Source organism: Lipotes vexillifer, unplaced genomic scaffold, assembly GCF_000442215.2.
Source record: "Lipotes vexillifer unplaced genomic scaffold, Lipotes_vexillifer_v1.1 scaffold1679, whole genome shotgun sequence".
Taxonomy (NCBI): domain Eukaryota; kingdom Metazoa; phylum Chordata; class Mammalia; order Artiodactyla; family Lipotidae; genus Lipotes; species Lipotes vexillifer.
Window position 1 is genome coordinate 1,005,739 of NW_006796614.1, and position 19,585 is coordinate 1,025,323.

At 33.2% G+C, this 19,585-nt stretch overlaps 1 protein-coding gene across 2 annotated transcripts in view; it reads right to left on the minus strand.

The window, feature by feature from the left end:
- CSMD3 (CUB and Sushi multiple domains 3) overlaps window positions 1-19,585 on the minus strand; it is a 1,097,972-nt gene that overhangs the window by 931,298 nt on the left and 147,089 nt on the right. For both annotated transcript variants that reach the window (XM_007468748.1, XM_007468747.1), the window contains exon 3: window positions 9,611-9,723. In XM_007468748.1, coding sequence (XP_007468810.1) covers window positions 9,611-9,723 — 113 coding nt within the window. The remainder of the gene's footprint in view (window positions 1-9,610; window positions 9,724-19,585) is intronic.

Sequence of the window (19,585 nt, forward strand, 5' to 3'; positions counted from 1 at the left end):
TTTGTAGAAAAACAGTGATGAAACAACACTCTTTTCTGTTTTATATTTGAGTTTGTTTGGTTTACATTGAGCTTTAAATATTGCAGTTCTAAGAGTTGTTCTATCTGATTACCAATTGGAACAATTCTCCCCATTGTATATTACCTTTGAAATCATTACTTTGTGGAAATGAAAAATTATAAAATTACCATGTTTAGACCCACTAATGAGGGGAGACCATAAAATCAAAATCAGAATATATGCTGTAAAAACTACTTGAAACTATGGGGATTTTAAAACTGAAAATACAAAGATTTTATCATTATAAAGAAGGTTTTATGTCAAATATTTGCCTTTAAATGTTTCCTAAAAAATTTTAGTACAATTATATATAGGAATTAGCTTATAAATTATTTCACTTTAAATGTCTTAATTATATACGTTTACCATTTGTTTTATAGTGTGTTAATAGTAAATTAATTTAAAGGAGAAAACAAAATAATTAATTTAAGCAGAGACTGTCATTAGGCCTCTGATTCTTTGTCTAAAATTAATATTTACTATAGTAAATAAATACATCAAAAGATACAATTATCCAGATGAGGAGAAATGTGCCACATGAGTGTCCTACATGCTGCTAGTGAATCCAGGGACAAGAAGGTTTCAGGAGAAGCAACTGAAGAAAGAAACTGGACACAGAAGTAAAAACTTGAACTTTAGATTATGAAAGTATTAAATACTTTTATTATGGGTTTGTTGCTAAATACTGTATTTTTAAAATACATTCTTGCCCATGAAGAAGTTAGTAGAGAATATAATGCAAATCCAAGTTGTTTGTTTTCTTAAAGAATATGACACAAGATGTGTCCTAAAAATTCCTGTAACAAAATTTGGATTTATAATAACTTAGATATAAAGAATTTCATGCTCAGCATCAACCTTACTATTTCCCCAGATGTAGAGCTAATGACAACTGCAAAATTAACTAATGGCATTGTTATAATTGAAGCTGGCATAATAGGTTCATTTATCTTACAATCTGCTCACTAGAAAACTTTATAACTCATTGCTTTCAGAAGTTGACAACTGGAAATATGGAACTTTGTAATTTGTAGAATAAGACTGCTTCCTAATAACAAAATGTAAGACTAACAAGGTAGAGTGCAGAAACACCCTCTTCACCTGAGTTTTATTTCTAACAATGAAAAGTGATTGACATCAATTTCGACCATATTACAGGAGGAAAAGTAGGATAGTTTAGCTGCAACAAATTTCACCTCCTATTGAAACCACCAAAGTATGGCTAACATGATATTTTGAAATAACGTGATGACCAAACTGACACTGAAAATTTTTTTGAAAAGTAAGAAAAATGTTGCATCATGTAGTTTGTGTTTTGTGGGTTAACAGGATTGGTATCAACAAGATTCTGTTAGAAATGTGGGATCCTGAGCCCCACCAAACGTTTGAAATAAGAATCAGCTGCTTAACAAGATCTCCAGGTGATTCTTATAAAGCCTGGAAAGCCGTGCTTTCAACAACGTAAAAGCGATGCAAAGAATGAGGCCTTAGTTCCAGTAGTCTGCGCGCCAATTACTGCCTTGGGCTGGTAAATGTTTAACAACTAGTGTTCTGGCAAACAAAAATCAAAAAAGCCTGCTTTTAAAAATTTGCTGATTTCCATTGTGTAAGTACTCCAAACACAGCCATTTTCAAGGTATCAACATGAAGTCACCAGATGCTGAGTTGGGAAGAGAATTCACATTGCACAATTTGCTCTCCTGATGCCCTCTGAGCCGGCTCCAGCATATTGCTATCTGTAAGTCAATCATGTTGTTTTTCTTTATGTGTAGATAAGAATGATAATATTTATCTGACCAAATTAGTTTGTGTCAATATAAAAGGATTTAAATACTTTTGTAAATTGTTAGGATATTCGTTGCTTTTATTTCTTTTTCTCCACCAAATCATAAGCATCCTGAGAGCCATATTAAAGGTTTTCTAACACCTAATATAATGTCTAGAACATGATAGGTGCTTATAACATGTGTTTTGGAAGACATTAGTAAATAGATAAGACTGTGTCCCATGCCTTTTTTATTGGTAGAACCACAATATTTTTATCTTTATAAACGGATATTAAACAAGAATATGTGCTGTTTCAACAAACTTACAGAGAGTTCAGACTTGTCACTAGAGGCAGGAGGTGTGGGGGAGGAGGAATTGGATGAATAAAAGGTACAGACTTCCAGTATAAGATAAATAAGCACTAAGGATGTACTGTACAACATGATGGTTATAATTAACACAGCTGTATGTTATATATGAAATTTGTTAAAAGAGTAAACCCTAGGAGTTCTCATGAAAAGGAAAAATTACTTTTTTCTATTTTTGAAATTTTATATCTATATGAGTTCACTAAACTTGTGATAATCATTTCATGTTGTATGTAAGTCAAATCATTATGCCTAAACCTATGCAGTACTGCATGTCAGTTATATCTCAATAAAACTGGAAGAACAAAAATACTAGTAGGAAAAAAAAACTAGACAAAACACCTGTGTGATATGTTGAACTAAACTATGCATAGTCCATCTATGGGGAAAAAAGAGTATGTACTGTTTCTTATTCTGACACTGTGGCAGAAACTTCTAATTGCTCCTTATTAGCTTCTATCCCTTTCATTCATAGCAATACAATTTTTAGCTGGACATATTAACATCTTGAATAAAAGACTGCATTTCCCAGCCCCCAGTGCAGCCAAGTTTCATGTGACTATAATCTGACAATTGGATATAAACAGAAGTGTCATAAAAAGGTTTTGTGCAAGGAAGTATTAAGGACTATTACTGAAGAGTACACAGGTGTTGGGAAGGCAAGAGAGAAAGCTAGGAAAGCAGACAAGAGTCTAATGTAGTAGTCTAGTTAAATCCAGGCAGAGATGATAGTTGTTAGGACTTTAGGGTAGTAGTAGTAAAGATGGTGAGAAATGGTAAGATTCAAGACATATTTTGATTCAATATTTGCCTTTGAATTAGATGTAAGTTGCTAGAACAAGAAAGGAATAAAGCATGACCCCAAAGTTTTTGGACCTGAACAGTTGAATGAATTGCATTGCCATTTTGTTGAGAAAGACACGGGGATGAGACAATTTGGAATTTAGCGAAGATATCAGGTTGGAAAATATGATGGGAAATTATAGTAAAATAATTGCAAAATTGCCACCATTTCTTTATCCCATCTCCCTTTTATGCATGCCCTCTGCCATATGTTGTCATGGTCCTGTTGTCTGAACCTTGGCTTGTTTATGTGATTTCCTTTAGCCAATGGGAAGTTAGCAGACCAAATCAAGCAGAGATTTTAAAAGTGCTTTTGCATTTCCATTTTTCTCATGTTTACATCTTGGGTATGGGCACGAGAACATACCTAAAATATCCTGTTAGTGGATGAGACACTTGAGTATTGCCAAATCACCTCAAGTTGTCCCAGATGAGGTCAGCCAGATTACCCACTAAGCAGAAACATGAGTGAGTCCATCCAAGATTACCAGTGTGACAGAGCCAACCCCCTCATAAGCTTGAACAATAAATATTAATTTTGCATCCCCCTGAGGTTTTGTGATTGTCCTATAGCAATAGCTAAATGATAGATATGTTCAGTGTATCCATGTTTCTTTCAGACACTGGAGCAGATTAGCCCACATAGAGCATGAGTAAAGAGATGAGGGCCAAAGACTGAGTCCTGCGGCACATCAGTATCTAGAAGTTAAAAGCAGGAGGACCTGGTCACTTACTATGGTGAATTTTATTTATCAATTTCAGATGCAGATTGGGTATCTAAAGTGATAATGTTATTATCAAACAAGCAAATATAACACAAATTTGAAGTAAACCTCCCTCACAAAATTTAGTTCATGTGCTAAATGTATTTGTGTCTTTGTAAACAACTGCTGATAAAATGACATACATGGTTTATTAGAAATATATAAAGTTTGTGTTACAGATATTGTGTTACTTATTTTCCACTATAAATGAAATTATATCAGCTTGACTCGAGAGCAGAATGAAATAATATATGGCCATAATTTTCACATTTACAAAATTGAAATGTAATCTAACAGACTAATTCCTTAAGTTAATAATGTGGAACCTTTGAACATTATAAGTTTCTGTAGTATCCCATATAAATCAGTTGCTTCCATAACTTGTATCTTTCCCCAATTCATAAACAGAAGTTCATATAGATAAATTCTCTTTTCATACATCAACTCATATTTGAAAGATTTCATTTGATAAATCTCTAATCTGAACAAATATACTTTTTTAATTACTTTGGTTTCATCTCATATTTCTTTTTCATGGCTACTAAGTTCAAGAAAATCCTTTTGTCATTTTCTCCTATCCACAAGCCAAAAATATTTCAAAGCATAAGATTAGTATTAATCATAAATTTATGTTAAATTGAAGTCCTTTATTCACATACTCTTGGGTATTTTTAATGTTTTAGTAAATTTTCAATTAATATCTTTGACAATTTTTCTATCAGAGACAATAGTATTTATATATAATATAAATATAAGTATACTTATTTATATTATATAAATATAATGTAAATTTATATCTTACAGATTTTAGATTTTAAATCCATATTTTCTTTTGCCTTTTAATATAAAAGTGGCTTTTTATTTATTATATAGCAGCTTTCACATTTTATTTAGTCTAATCTATCAATCAATCTTTTCCTTAGTGCCATATTTTCCTTTTGACCTTTGCAGTTTGAAAGCTTTCCTCTCCCATAAGCTGATAATATTCTGCTATATTTCTTCATGGACTATACATTTTCATTTCAAAATTTAATTATTTATAGTCATCTGGGATTTATGTTGTGATAACTGTATTAGGAAAATGTACTCAGTGCATAATATGAACAAGTATTACCCTAGTATAAAACAAACAAAAAATAGTATAAAAAGACAAAATGGGAGACTGATTGTACAAATAAATGTAGTTGGATAAATCCTTTTGAAATCGTGATGGAGGAGATATATCCCACACTACTGAAAGAGAGTTCAACAAACACCCCTTACAGCATGGAAAAGAAGGAAGAAAAGAAAGAGCACTCATTATTTTCAGATGATATTTACAAAATTATCCAAAACTATATATAGAATGTTGTAGCTTATTAAATGCTTTTAAAAATAATACTATATATAGCCAATAAAAATGTTGAAACTTTTAGATTAGCATCTACCCATATGAGGATCTTCATATAATAATTCTTAAAGGTATCATTCATTTGGAATTTTTAAAAGTGATTGAAAATTGTCTAACATTTATTGAATCCAGATGCTGTGGTGGTAGAACACTCTATGCATGTGTTGGGGAACAATTCTCCAGATGCCTCTCATATTTTCCACATCTTACAAGGAGAGGTAGTGACTCTCTTTGTTCAGCAGCAATATGGAAATACTATCTTCCTCCAGAGCAAAGGGCCTGTTTACTTACTATCTATTATAAAAGATCCTGTTTCCTTAAGTTAAGAGTTCCTTTCCTGTATATGTGGGCATCACCTGGCCCTGTTCTCATTGCCCTGTTGAGAACTGAGGCTCTGGGCACCTGAATAATTGCTGATACTCTATTTCTATTGCTGTATGTAATATAGCCCTTTGTCCCTGACTCAGTAGTTTTCTGTCTTCTGCCAGCATCCCTGAAACTGTGGCAGGCTAACTTGTTAACTTTCTAATAGGGTAAAATGTCAGAATCATCACTGTTCTTAACAATATGTAGATATATAGAACTATAAGATTTTTTTAAAGATGGATCAGTAGTTTCTGTTATTTCTTTATCACTAGGAAAAAATAATTATACTTAATCAAAATGACCAGAAGTTTGCAGTTTGAACATATTGTTACTTTCAGTTCTGTGTATTATCTCTTCTAGCCACAATGTCTTTCAGAAGATGTTTGTTCTTTGCTTCAGAGCCCTTATAATTATCCATAAGTTTTTTATGAGTTTTTGTTTATGCACTTGCTTAAAGGACTATATTTAGGTAACAAGTTTTATTCAATTAATTTCTATACTAAACTTGGCATTCTTCCATTTCACCCTCTTTCCAAGTCGATTGCAATGACTGCCTCATCATGCTACAGTTCTGTCTTTAGCACTGATGTGTTAGCTCAGAGCTGCAACTCTTGAGTGGATTACTTCTCTTAGACTCCTGATCAAATTTTGAAAGATGGTTATGTGACTATTCAACTTAGTATACACTAGTGTTTTTCCAACTTGTTTCACAGAACACTATTCTACTCATTTGTTTTTATAAATGTTAAGAAACATATGAAAACAAAGTTCTATGAAACAAATTTTGAGAAACAGTGACAAGAAATTCAAGTGTATGATGGACAATAATGAGGAAAAATAAAAATATATTCAGCTAGATATTAATGGGGAAATTTTTCCACAGAAATTTAACACCTCTCAGCTTCAGCTTCAAGAAGTTTAAAAGCATTTCTGATAAATGGTTAAGAGCTCTGAAACTCAATCAAAATTTGTGAAACGGGAACATCACCCTCCACAGTTTTAAAGTATATGGGCTGAAGTAAGACAGCAGAAGTTTGTAACAACAGAGAAGGTCTGTGAAGATCACAGATGACGTACATTTATCAATTATTCTACATTGGATTTGCAACTGGAATTGCAATGCATATTCTACGGCTTCACTCCACAATCTGATTCAGGATTGTAATTGGGGCCAAGAATTCCACATTTTAGCAAATTCTCCAGATGATTCTGATACATGTGGTCCACTATTGGCAGTTTGAGAAACACAGAAAAATGCACAAATATCACTAATAAATAGAGATCTCATAAATTCTAGTATACAAGGACAAAGTCTCAGGAAACTTTAAAAAATAAAATAATTATTAGTAAGTGACTATATGGAGGGAGATGAAATGAAAATAAGATTCAGACATTAGGTTCATCCTGCAAAAAAAACAAAACAACAAAACAAAAATACAGGTGTAAATTTAGAGGACAGTCTTTGAAATTTCAAACTAAGTTTTCTGAACTTCACAATACTTACCAGTTGGACTTGACAGTGTCATTGGCTGTGGTTAAATAAATAAATGCTTGTAGCTACTCCCTCTGTAAAATATTACATAGTGTTGCACATGGTGTGGTAGGACTAATGAAGCCTAACCCACATGCCCCCACACACACCCCAGAGTCCCTGGAACCTGTGAATATATCATATTACCTCGCAAAAAGGACTTTGCACGTGTAATTATGCTTAAGGACTTTAACTTGGGGTGATTGGGTCTACATGGATAATCAAGGCTAATCTAATGACATAGGCCCTTAGAAGCTAAGAAATTTCTCCAGCTGAAGTCAGAGATGTGTGGGAAAAGAAGGTAGTAGAGAGATGCACTAAGAAGGGAACATCAGAGCGTTTTCAAGTATGAGAAGGATTCATTTCACCAGTGGCTAGCTCACAAATGTACGTCTTACATGCAAGGAAGAGAGAGGCCTCTAAAAACGGTGGGCAATAGATCTTTTCCAGAGCCTTCTGACAAAAGCCTAACCAGCTGACATTTTTATTTCAGCCTTATGAAACTCTGAGCAGAGGACTAGCAGAGACGACCAGGACTTTTCAGCTACAGAACTGTGAGATAATATATTTTTGTTGTTTTGCTGCTAAATTTCTGGTTGTTTGCTATGGTAGCCATAGAAAACTAATAAACATGGTAGAAGATACCCATCACAAATCAATACCTGAAGATGTTCTGCAGGATGATGACCAATCCCTCAGTACTACCCAGCTGCCTAGTACCTTATATTTTAAGTCAGGATCTCCCAAACATACATTGAAATGTCATGAAGATATATGAATCCATTTTCACTGAAGCAGAAAAGACAGAAATTTAATGTTGTATATGTAGAAACAATGGAGAGCTATGAAAATATTTTTGACAGTATTTCATGAAACTTGACAATCAAGCCAGAAAGTATGGCAATATTATAATACATCTTCCAAGTTCCTACAATTTCAATATACTTAGTATTCGCTGAAAGAATAAACTAACCTAAAATATCTTTATACTTTGATGAACAGAGTACAAGTTTTCTATTATGGAGCCTTTAATAGAAAACTATTGTATTACTAACTCCTTCAATATTGCCAAAATTACACTTAAAATTAAACCTTTGTGTTTGTAGTGTTTTAAACTATGAATTAAGTTGCCAAGATAAAAAATATTCAACTATTGTGAAAGTACCTTCAAAAATAATGATTATTACTATCACAATGGAGGAAAATAAGTCTTGGAATGCATCCTCCCCTGCTAGAGAAAGACAGTTCAGAAATGTATTAGGTAGAAGATAGTGTTCAAAACTGCTGTGACATGGCATTATTAAGAATATTAAAAAAGAGAAAATAGTTTTACTCAACAGCTTGCTAGCAGGTATTTTTTTCCTAGGGAGAAAGCACTAGATGAAACTTTAAGTTTAAAACTTTCCCCATATGCAAACTGTTAACCTGTATACTAAAGCAATTCTATTTTATATATGATTGTTTTCTAGTGTGCTCTTTAAACATATTATATTTTGAATTATTATGTGCTTTAGAAAGTAACCACCCCTGCTACTGTATTTGTATATCTCTTATCATGATGTTATATCTGGTGTGGTGCATTCTGGTAATATGGTCCTGGGGAGGCGAGTTGAATTCTGTTATGCTATTCCTATGGGTAAGGAAGGGACCCTTCCCTAAACTAGGTGAGATTTTATTGTCAAGTCACATAGAGAAGAAATTACAACTACATGACCTCAATATGAAGCACTTGAGAACAGGTTATTTTTACCTTCAGATTTTTTTACACTTTAAAAAGGGAAAACAGTACAGATCCTGTACGTTTTTAACACCATCAGCAGAGCCTGTGGTGTCACCCAGCTATCAAACAATAATTGTATAGTGAAACATGAGTACCCACACTATGTGGGATAAATAAAGATTATAAATGACCTCCAGTAAGTTCCGGTTTTGATACTAAGTGAGCTTGTAGCAAACTTCCAGATAAAAAACATCAGTTTCAAGTGCTTCTTTATTTTCCTCTTTGTGGTTAAGGGATTATGGATCTGTGGGACTGGAAATACTGGTTTAAAATGAAAAATGTAAGCTCTTGTCTCTTAATAGAATTTTCTCTTTATTCTAACTTGCAGAGAACACAAATGACCAGTTTATTTTATGGCAGAGAGGCAAAGAACAGAGAATAGGGTGGAGTCTGTGATGCCTGAATCTCAAATCAGGCCTAGTTTCCTTTTACTCTCAGATTCTGTTCCCTTTTATTAAGGTTTAAACCTATAGAGATGCCATGGTCTCATCTCCTAAGAAGATTTAAGGGCAAGATTTTCCTCTGTCTAGGCATACTGCAATGAAACATTAAAGCCTACTAAGTCTAGCTTTTTATTATATATTGATGATTATTGAGAAGGTGAATCTTGGTATAAGATTTGATGTAGCAGCATGAACTATGACTTCTGTCCTGGTGATTTTTCTTCTATTTTTACCCTGGAGAATTTTGGTTTTACTACATTGAACTGGGCAGTGGTCCTTTTATATTACCATCACTTACCTTCATAGTATACTTTAAATCCATGAGCACTAACTGCAAAATCACTGGTCAAACGTAGTGAGAACACAGATTTGGTACTTGTCACTGGTGGTGGCAGATGGAATCCTGTTAACCTGAAACATAAACAGAATTAATTATTAGCTATAGACATTTTTCCTAATTGAGTTAAAGAGTATTAAAAGTCATTTTATCAAATCCCTAAGCTTTGTGAGTGTGTGTGGTGTGAATTAATTTATGACATGTTGATTAGAACACGTCACTCATCGGAAGCAATTGCTATAAGTATATATAAATATGTTTATTTATGTGTGCGTGCTGTTACTGTTTATCATGTCTATCCCATATATCATCTATATGAAAATATTGATCAATTCAAACTTTGGGAAGTAAGTTATGAGATTATGGGTCTGTGCATATTTTAGCTGTTGATTTTAGTAACACTTAGAAGACATTTTTGTTGAATTTTCCTGACAGTTTAAAATATATATGAGTGGGAAATATTTCATGAAATTTAATATTAAAGGAAGAGATGTGATCTAAATATGAAATCTTGAAAGTAAAATGTCTACATGTGAGAAGTGATTTTGTTTTATCAGATTCCAGAAAGTTCTACTAAAATTAATAGTTGCAAATTATTTTAGGTTAATAATGCATAAGTTTACATAAATATTTGTCTGATATTTTTGCCCATAATTTACTACTTATTTTGCTAATAAATTATTGCATATAATAAGCTCAATTATATAAAATATAATTTACAATTGACACTTAATAAAGCAGAAAAGAAAAATTAAAAATAAGAAAAAGCACATTCGTTGGATATAATTTTTATAAAACTAATAAAGATGAATAATTTTAAAAATTTTCTATGAATTGCCCTTTATGTAACGTTCTCATTTTTTTATTCTTAATATGAGAGTAAGGATTGAAAATTTTATGCAATGGAATTATATTATTTTTTAATATATTTGCTCTTTTTGCCCAACATTACATAGGTAGAATTAGTCTGTACTGAAATTATCAAATATTTTTATTTCTGAATAGCAGTAGTTCTCGTTTGTCTCAGGACTACTTACTCTAAAAATTTATTAAGAACCCCAAAAAGATATTGCGGGCTAGATCTATCAATATTTACGCTATTTAAGTTTAAACTGAGAAACATTTTAAAATGTGCATTAGTAATATCATTTAAAAATATCCAGAATAAATCCATTATGTGTTGACATAAATAATATTTTAGTATTAAATAACTATCTTTTCCAAAACAAAAAACGAGAAGAATACACTGTGCTTTATTTTTGCAAATCTCTTTAATGCCTGTCCCATTAGTGGTAAGTAGCTAGATTATCATATCTGCTTCTTTATTGAATATATTGCAATATGTTATTTTGTTTGATGGGTATGAAGAACCCTGATCTCACTTAGACATTTAGTTGTAAAAGGGAAAAATATTCTAATAGCTTTTGCTTGTAAAAGTGGTTATTCTTCTTTGATACCACATGAAAACTTGACTAGTTACAATGTTGAATTCAAACCATATCAGCTAATTTTTTTGCACTCTGTAACATTAAAGTCCTTTGGTTCACCTTGTACTTGCAATAGATTATATTTACTCATGCATTTTTCAACATTATGCATGCATTGGTCATTTGAAATACATTGGTTCACTGAGAGAGATCTTCCAAATATTGATACACTTCATTATAAAATATTTAAAAATCACATTTTTATTTCTATTGATCGCACCAGAAAAATCTTTAAACTTCGGGAAGCTCTAAAGCTTACAGTGGTGGATTGAAGTTTTCCAAAATTCTAATTTTTTACTTGAAAACTCAGACTTCATCACTGACAGCAAATCCTGTCAGTTGTTTTCCTTGAAGTAACAAGTCAGGTTCATATTTTTCGGAGGGGCAGGGGGGAAATAGACACCAAATGCCTGTGTGTGACTAACCATAGTTTATCTGTTAATCATTCTTTCAAATAAAAAGTTTGTTCCATGAAAAAAGTGACTAGTTCAGCTGATAACTCAAGCTATTTTTCCTTCAGACAACCATCATATTTTAGGAGGCATAGAAAGGTTTTTGTTTGTTGTTTTTTCATTTTTTTCCATTTTGTTGCACAGGTCATTAAAAAGAGGAGTATTACAGGGTGGACATTTAATGACATAATTAGTTATAGCTTTAGCAGGAACATTCTTAAGTACAATTGGATTTTTTTTTTTTTGCACTGCAAGTGTGTGGCAGTAAAGAATACAATAACTAATGATTACTAGTACAGTTTGAAGTCACTGACTTGTGTTAATGCACCAGCAGTTTTATACCCAGCATTACTTTTGTGCATGAGGGCAAATGCCAATACAGAGGAAAAGGTGAATAATGCCTCAGTAGTATTATGGAAATAATTTCGATTTCATGGACCCCCTGAAAATGTCTCAGAACTTTCAAGGATACATGGTTCACATTTTGAGAACCACTGTTGTATAGGAATCTACTGCAATAAATATACCACAATTCATTTATTCACTCACTGTTGATGAACATTTGGGTTATATATACTTTGTTCAGTATGTTTTCATCAACTTCCTTATCAAAATCCACTCTTGGGACTTCCCTGGAAGTCCATTGGTTAAGACTCCGCACTTCCACTTCAGGGGGCGTGAGTTCGATCCCTGGTCGGGAACTAAGATTCCCACATACCGCACGGTGAGGCCAAAAAAAAAAAAAAAGTATTTATTATATATATATATATATACAGAAAATACAGAAAAGTCCATTCTTAAACAGTTTCATAACAATTTTCTCTAGAGTATATAAGCATTTACAGCTTTAAATTTTCCTCTTTCTGCTGCATAAGCTACACCCTGCAAGGGACCTAGTCAAACTTTTTTCTGTATTCCTTTGTGATTTCCTCTTTGTTCCACGGTTAGAAATACATCACTTAAATTATAAACATATGGGTTACTTTAGTTATATTTTGTTACCAATGTGTATCTCATTTGCATTATAGTCAGATAACATTTTCTCTATGAATTTAATCCTTTGAAATTCATTCAAATTTGCTTCATGGTCAGATATTGTAAATTTTTATTATGTGCCTAGTTTTCTTTTAAAGAACAAGCATATTATTTTCCTATACTTAATCCAAGTTATCACAAACTTAAACAACACCCATTATTATCTCACAGTTACGTGGATCTAGGCAGAGCATAACTCAACTGATTCTCTGCTTAGAGTCTCGCAAGAATGGAATCATGGTGTCAGCTTGGCTGCATTGCTTTCTGGAAACTCTGCAGTTACATCTGCTTCACTTCCAAATTCAGCAGGCTATTGCCAGAATTCAGTTTCATGAAATTGTAAGATTAAGGTCCTCCTTTCCTTGCTGGCTGTTAGCTTGGGGTTACTCTCAGCTTTTAGAAATTGAAGGCATTCCTTGGTTTGTGGCCCCCTTCCTCCATCTCCAGAGTCAGCAATGGCAGTCCAAGTTCTTCTCATTCTCCAGATATCTGTGGTTTCCCCTTCTATCTCATCTCTCTGCTGCTCCCTCTTCTACCTCAGGCTGGAAGAAGTTCTCTGCCTCTTCTGCCTCTGCTTTTAAATGCTCATGTAATTAGATTGTGCCCAAATGGATAATTCAAATATCTTCCTATTATAACATCTGTAATCTTAATTCCATTTGTAAAATTCCTTTTGCCATGGGATAGAACATATTCGCAGGTTCTGAGGGAACCATTATTCTGGAATCATTATTCTGCCTACCATAATGGGTATATATCAGAGGCTAGGTGCAGTCCTGGACTCCTAATGAAACAATTAGTTTTCCATGTCTTAAAAGTTTATATAAATAAAGTCATATAATAAAATTATTCTGCCTCTGGCTTCTTTGACTCAACATTACCTCTGTATTATTATAGCAGTAGTATGGAACTTAATTTTTATTGCTCTATAGGATTCCATTTTATGAATATACTTCAATTTATTTATCCATTCTATTGTTGGTGGACTTTTTTTTTTCCAGTTGGGTCTTTTATAAATAATACTGCTACGAACATGTGTTACATGTTTTGTAAGCATTTATACATATTTCTCTTGAGAATATACCTAGTACTAGAATTTCTGGGTAATTGGGGAACTAGTTGGTTGTTAAATAATTTTCTAGATTTTTTCAACATTATTTCTTGATATAAAGATGTAAAAATAAAGTATTCCCCACTTTAAATGCTCAGAGTATTTTTTCAGAAAAATAAGAAACATTGTCAGGGAAAAAAAAGGACAAATGATTTTGCAACAAAAAAAAGTCTGAGAACCTATTTACCCTTATAACCAGACTGTTATGATGTTATATATGATATTATACTATGAAAAGTGGCCTTCCAAAATTGCCTGGGCTCTAATCCCTGGAATATGTAAATATGTCACCTTGTATGACAAAAGGAACTTTACAGATGTGATTAAGTTAAAAATCTTAAGAATAGTAAATTACCGTAGATTATCTGGATGGATCAAAGTATTCACAAGGGTCCTTATCAAAGGAAGGTAGGAGGATCAGAGAGAGAATAGATGTGACTATGAAAGCAGAGGTTTGAGTGATGTTTCTGGCTGTGAAGCTAGAAGAGGGACACAAGCCAAAGAAGGGCAAGCAGCCTCTATAAGCTGGAGAAGTCAAGGAACAGATTTTCTCCTAGAGCCTCCGTAAGAGATGCAGTCCTGCTGACACCTTGAGTTCAGCCCACTTAAATACATTTTGGACTTCAGTTCTCCAGACTGCAAGTAATAAATTCATGTTGTTCATACCACTAAGTTTGCAGTAATTTGTTGCATCAACAGTAGGAAACCAATGCATAGCTCTCTTTTGGGCTTTGAAATATACATTTTTAAAAAGTCTAAAATATTAATTTATTCTACAAATGAAAATAGAGGTCCCATGGAACCTAGTGACCACTGTAATTCACTGAGACCCATGTTGATATTATACAAAACAAGTAGATTCAGAGCCTATCAGTGCAACATTTATTTGAAAATAATGTTTTGAAAACCTTTCAATATAGGTAAAACATGCAATTTCACCCTCAGATTAGAAGGCATAAGGGACTGGGAGATATTAAACAACTGGATCAAGTTCAAAATAGGGCCAGGTCTAAGACTACAACATACTGTTTTGTCCCATTTTCTAGTGAACACCCTGTTTATCCTCTCATTGTCTTTGGCACATTTATTAAATCAAAATATTAAATATTTGAACTACTAATGCACATACAAATTATTTTACATGCAATCTCAGATTTTTATACTTGTTCAGATACATTAAATATCCAATATTTTTAGGCAATATTTAGAACCTTTTACCATTAAATTTTCCAAAATGATAGAGGACAATGTGAAGAATTTTTCCCATTTATCAAAAGCAAGGTTTTTTCCAGTTATCCTTAAATACTCAGTATGTAGTGGCATGTTGTATAATGGAAGATTTAGTTTTCTTTTTCACTTCAGTAAATGATGGAAGATGTATGTTTTTAAACTTATTTTCATGATAGTTGTACCATTATGAGGATTTACAGTAACTTGTTTTACTCCCTCCTGTGATACATTACTTGATTGATTTGAAAATAAACTTTAAGTTATGAATCCCATTAGTTACTTTTCTTTACAAGACTTCATTTTATAATTTAATATTTATGTGTGATTATTTATTAAGCTTCTATCTTTCTCCTTTGGGCACTAAACTTCCTGAAGTCAATGCTTGGAGCTCCATAGTTTATCACCAGTTCTTCATGCAATGCATTCCATGTAAGAGACTCTCTTAACATGGTTAAATTAATGAACTGGAATGATAGAAAAATGTGAAAGCCATCATAATGCTTTCTTTTTCAAATCAAAAATTTGTTCTTGGAACAGTGTTTGCAAGACATTTTTTACATTCATGAGAATGTAAAGAAATGCCAATTGTTAAGAAAATCCAAATAGTCTATTTAGAGACTCTTGTTCAGAGTTATTTTTTACCATGTTATTAATCTTAAGAGTTAAAGGGAGACCATATATTTTATGTATACCTATTTGAAATAGCTTTTAGGATATAACTATATAATTTAAACATTTATTTTTCAGGTAAAACTAATATGATTTTTATCTTCAATGTGAGTTATAAATTACAGTAGTTAAATATACATGTATTTTACCTGAATTTAACACATTGATTTTCCCATAGGGGAAATGATTTTTCCATGAGGGCAAAATGCATATTTAATTCATCTTTTTTCTCCACAATGCCCATATAAATTTCTTAACAAATATGTGAAATAGATAAAAACACGATCACATGATAGCTTTAAGTAGTTGAGGCTGGTAAAAAACTGTGTCATAATTATGAAGTCATTGAATTAAAGGCCTGGAAATTAATGGGGAACCACTGCCTGTACATGTTGATACCTTTATGGCAAAGGTTACCAGTGGTTAGCAAAGATATTTCCCGACTAGGAAAACTAAATAAGATTAGCAAACAGAAATGTCAGGGGAAAGTCCTAGATGATGCAATGTTAATGTCCTTCAGATATTATTTTTTATAAAAGTTAAAATTTGAGGAGTAGCCAATAAAGTATTGAACTATATTAATTTTGCTATGTAGCTACTTTGTTTTATGACATCACAACAATCAATATTTTCTCTCACCATAAATTTGATGCTTAAAAATGCATGTAGGGCTTCCCTGGTGGCGCAGTGGTTGAGAGTCCGCCTGCCGATGCAGGGGACGCGGGTTCGTGCCCCGGTCCGGGAAGATCCGCGGTTCGGGAAGATCCCACGTGCCGCGGAGCGGTTGGGCCCGTGAGCTATGGCCGCTGGGCCTGCGCTTCCGGAGCCTGTGCTCCGCAACGGGAGAGGCCACAACAATGAGAGGCCCGCGCACCGCAAAAAAAAAAAAAATGCATGTAAACTCAGATTAAAGAACAATAATTTCCCTTTAATACATTTAGTTTCATGAAAAATTCAAAATATTTCCTCTATTTCACATTTGTATTTGGTTAATGTTTCGTCATGAACTACTTTATGGCCATTGTTTCAGTAAGTTCTCTCTTGTGACAGGACGGCAGAGCATGTTGGTTGTTTTTTCATCTTACATTTAATAATTTCTAATGTATAACCACTATTCTACCTTTCCCCTAATCCCATATGCACCCCTAATCACATTTTAGCATTTTGTTACTTACTAGACAAAACATTCATCAGAAGATGTGGAATGTGTTAAAATTCACACACTTAAAGCAAGTGGTCCTATCACTTCTCATGCCTGCTTTTAATAGATGAAAACATTCTTGGAGCATTTCCTCTTAAAAAGATTCAGAAACATTAATGATATTTCATACTGTAATGAGTATCTAGTTACAGAGAGAATTAAATGATTAACTTGTAACTTTATATCGATGACTAATATGAAAAGTACTAAAATAATTATTTGGTAATTAATGCAAAAATGATAGAAATTTAAATTACCAGAAAGTCATTTAAAATGTCAATGCATATGCTTTTTAAATAACAGGTTGTTCGTTTAAGATCTTCTTAAATTAATGGCAATAAATGTCCCATTTTATAGCTTAATGTAACAGAAACCCTTAAAACATCAACACTGGTGGATAAAAATGATGCCTGTATCATTATCTAAATGTGTTTATCAACTTTTACCAGTGAGATGTTATTATTTCCACGAGACTTGAGCATGAAGAATGACTAGATCTATACTATCTTTAACAATGTAATCAAAGGGCTCTTTTAATATATACATTTTTAATGTACCTATCAACTGATTGCAATATTTCAAACTTTCTCTAGTTAAGAGAATTAACATAAAAGTCACAGTTTTAAATTAAATGGCTATTAGCATATTACTGCTTATAGTGAGACAGAGGGAAAACCGATGTGAGGAATGCAGAAAGAGAGAGGGAGGTTTTTTTTTAACATCTTTATTGGGGTATAATTGCTTTACAATGGTGTGTTAGTTTCTGCTTTATAACAAAGTGAATCAGTTATACATATACATATGTTTCCATATCTCTTCCCTCTTGTGCCTCCCTTCCTCCCACCCTCCCTATCCCACCCCTCCAGGCGGTCACAAAGCACCAGCTGATATCCCTGTGCCCTTCGGCTGCTTCCCACTAGCTATCTGCCTTACCTTTGTTAGTGTGTGTATGTCCATGCCTCTCGAGAGAGGGATCTTTATTTAAAAACTGGTAACATTACCAAAGTCCCAGGATTTTGTGATTGTTGAGTAAGACAATTCATGTGAATGGTCTGGTGTATTTTTTTTTTTTCATTGAAGTAGAGCTGATTTACAATGCTGGGCCAATCTCTGCTGTACAGCAAAGTGACTCAGTTCTTACACATTCTTTTTTTAATATATTCTTATTTTTTGGAACCTAAGAAATAGCCATAAAACGTTAGTTTCATTAGTGCTATGACTCAAAATCCATTGCCCTTTTGTCTGCACTCAGTGGCATACTAAGACTAGGATAAATTCTATTATAATACCAGCATTTCCACGGTGGTTTCTCATTACTCACAGTAAGATTTTTGGATTTGAATAATCTTACGATTTTACTTTGGTTATACAGTTCTTAAAAATAATCCAGGCAATATACAGTGAATTATCAGCTGAAATAAACTGTTAACCTATTTAATTTCAAAATGAATGGGAAAACCACAGGAACAAATAGATCTTTAAAGTAATGACTGTTCTGTGAGAATAAATCATGCATAACCTATTGATATTGGGGTATATGAAGTACAACAGCATAATTCATGGTTATGTCAAGATGACAGTAATTGTAATATTAAAGGAAAAGATGGCTGCAGCAATATTTGAATGATTATATAATTTGTTGAGAGTAAATGAGCTGTAGCTTCTATCAAACATAAAATTCCCAAAAAGGCATCATGTGTGAGGATGGCAAATTCACAATGTTAGAAACATGTGCTAGGTATACATTTAGATATGGAAATGGATATAGATAATGATATACATAGGGTATGGGTAGGGATAAGATAAATATGGATGTGACTATGAACATTGTAAAGATATAGATAGAAAAGTAGGCAACTAACATTCATTTCTACTCTTTTCTGTTCTTTCCATTGTACTGAAGTGCCTGTGAATCTTGGAACTATGCTTGCTAGACTACCTCTCTTTGCCAGCAAAGTTGTCTATTAGATTTTGCCAATGAAGGCAATTCCATAAGACTTAGAATGTGAATTGAGTATAAGCCATTATTATGTCTTGGTAAGTGCATTGGATTCAGCAGGTGTTAGAGGTGAAGATTTTTCATCAGCTTACCAGAATTCTTATTTAAAACACTTGTTCCGTTCCGGTGCTGCAAAAAACTGAGCTCGCAATTAGTGTTTTCCTGCAATTTCTGCAAATTTTTGATTTCTTGAAAGCTAGTGAAGGTTCTCTCTGACCTTCATACCACAGCCTTAAATTCAGAAATCTTGTTATTAAATGTGTTCCTACTTTAAGTATGTCAGTTTCTTTCCTTCTTGTCTGAACCCTGAGAGATGCACAAATACTATAAAACCACTATCCCGTGGAGAAAACATTTTCTTCCCTCAAAAACATAGCTTGAGAATATCTTTAACTCTGTATGTTAATAATCATAATATCTGTAATCATAATCTGTATGTTACATAGTTACATATTTATATATAAAATATATTTTTTATTTTATTTTATTTTTTTTTGCCGTATGCGGGCCTCTGTTGTGGCCTCTCCCGTTGTGGAGCACAGGCTCCGGATGCGCAGGCTCAGTGGCCATGGCTCACGGGCCTAGCCGCTCTGCGGTATGTGGGATCTTCCCGGACCGGGGCACGAACCCGTGTCCCCTGCATCGGCAGGTGGACTCTCAACCACTGCACCACCAGGGAAGCCCTAAAATATATTTTTAAAAAAAGCATAAAGTGAACATAGGAAATTAATGCGGAAATATGAATTGACTCA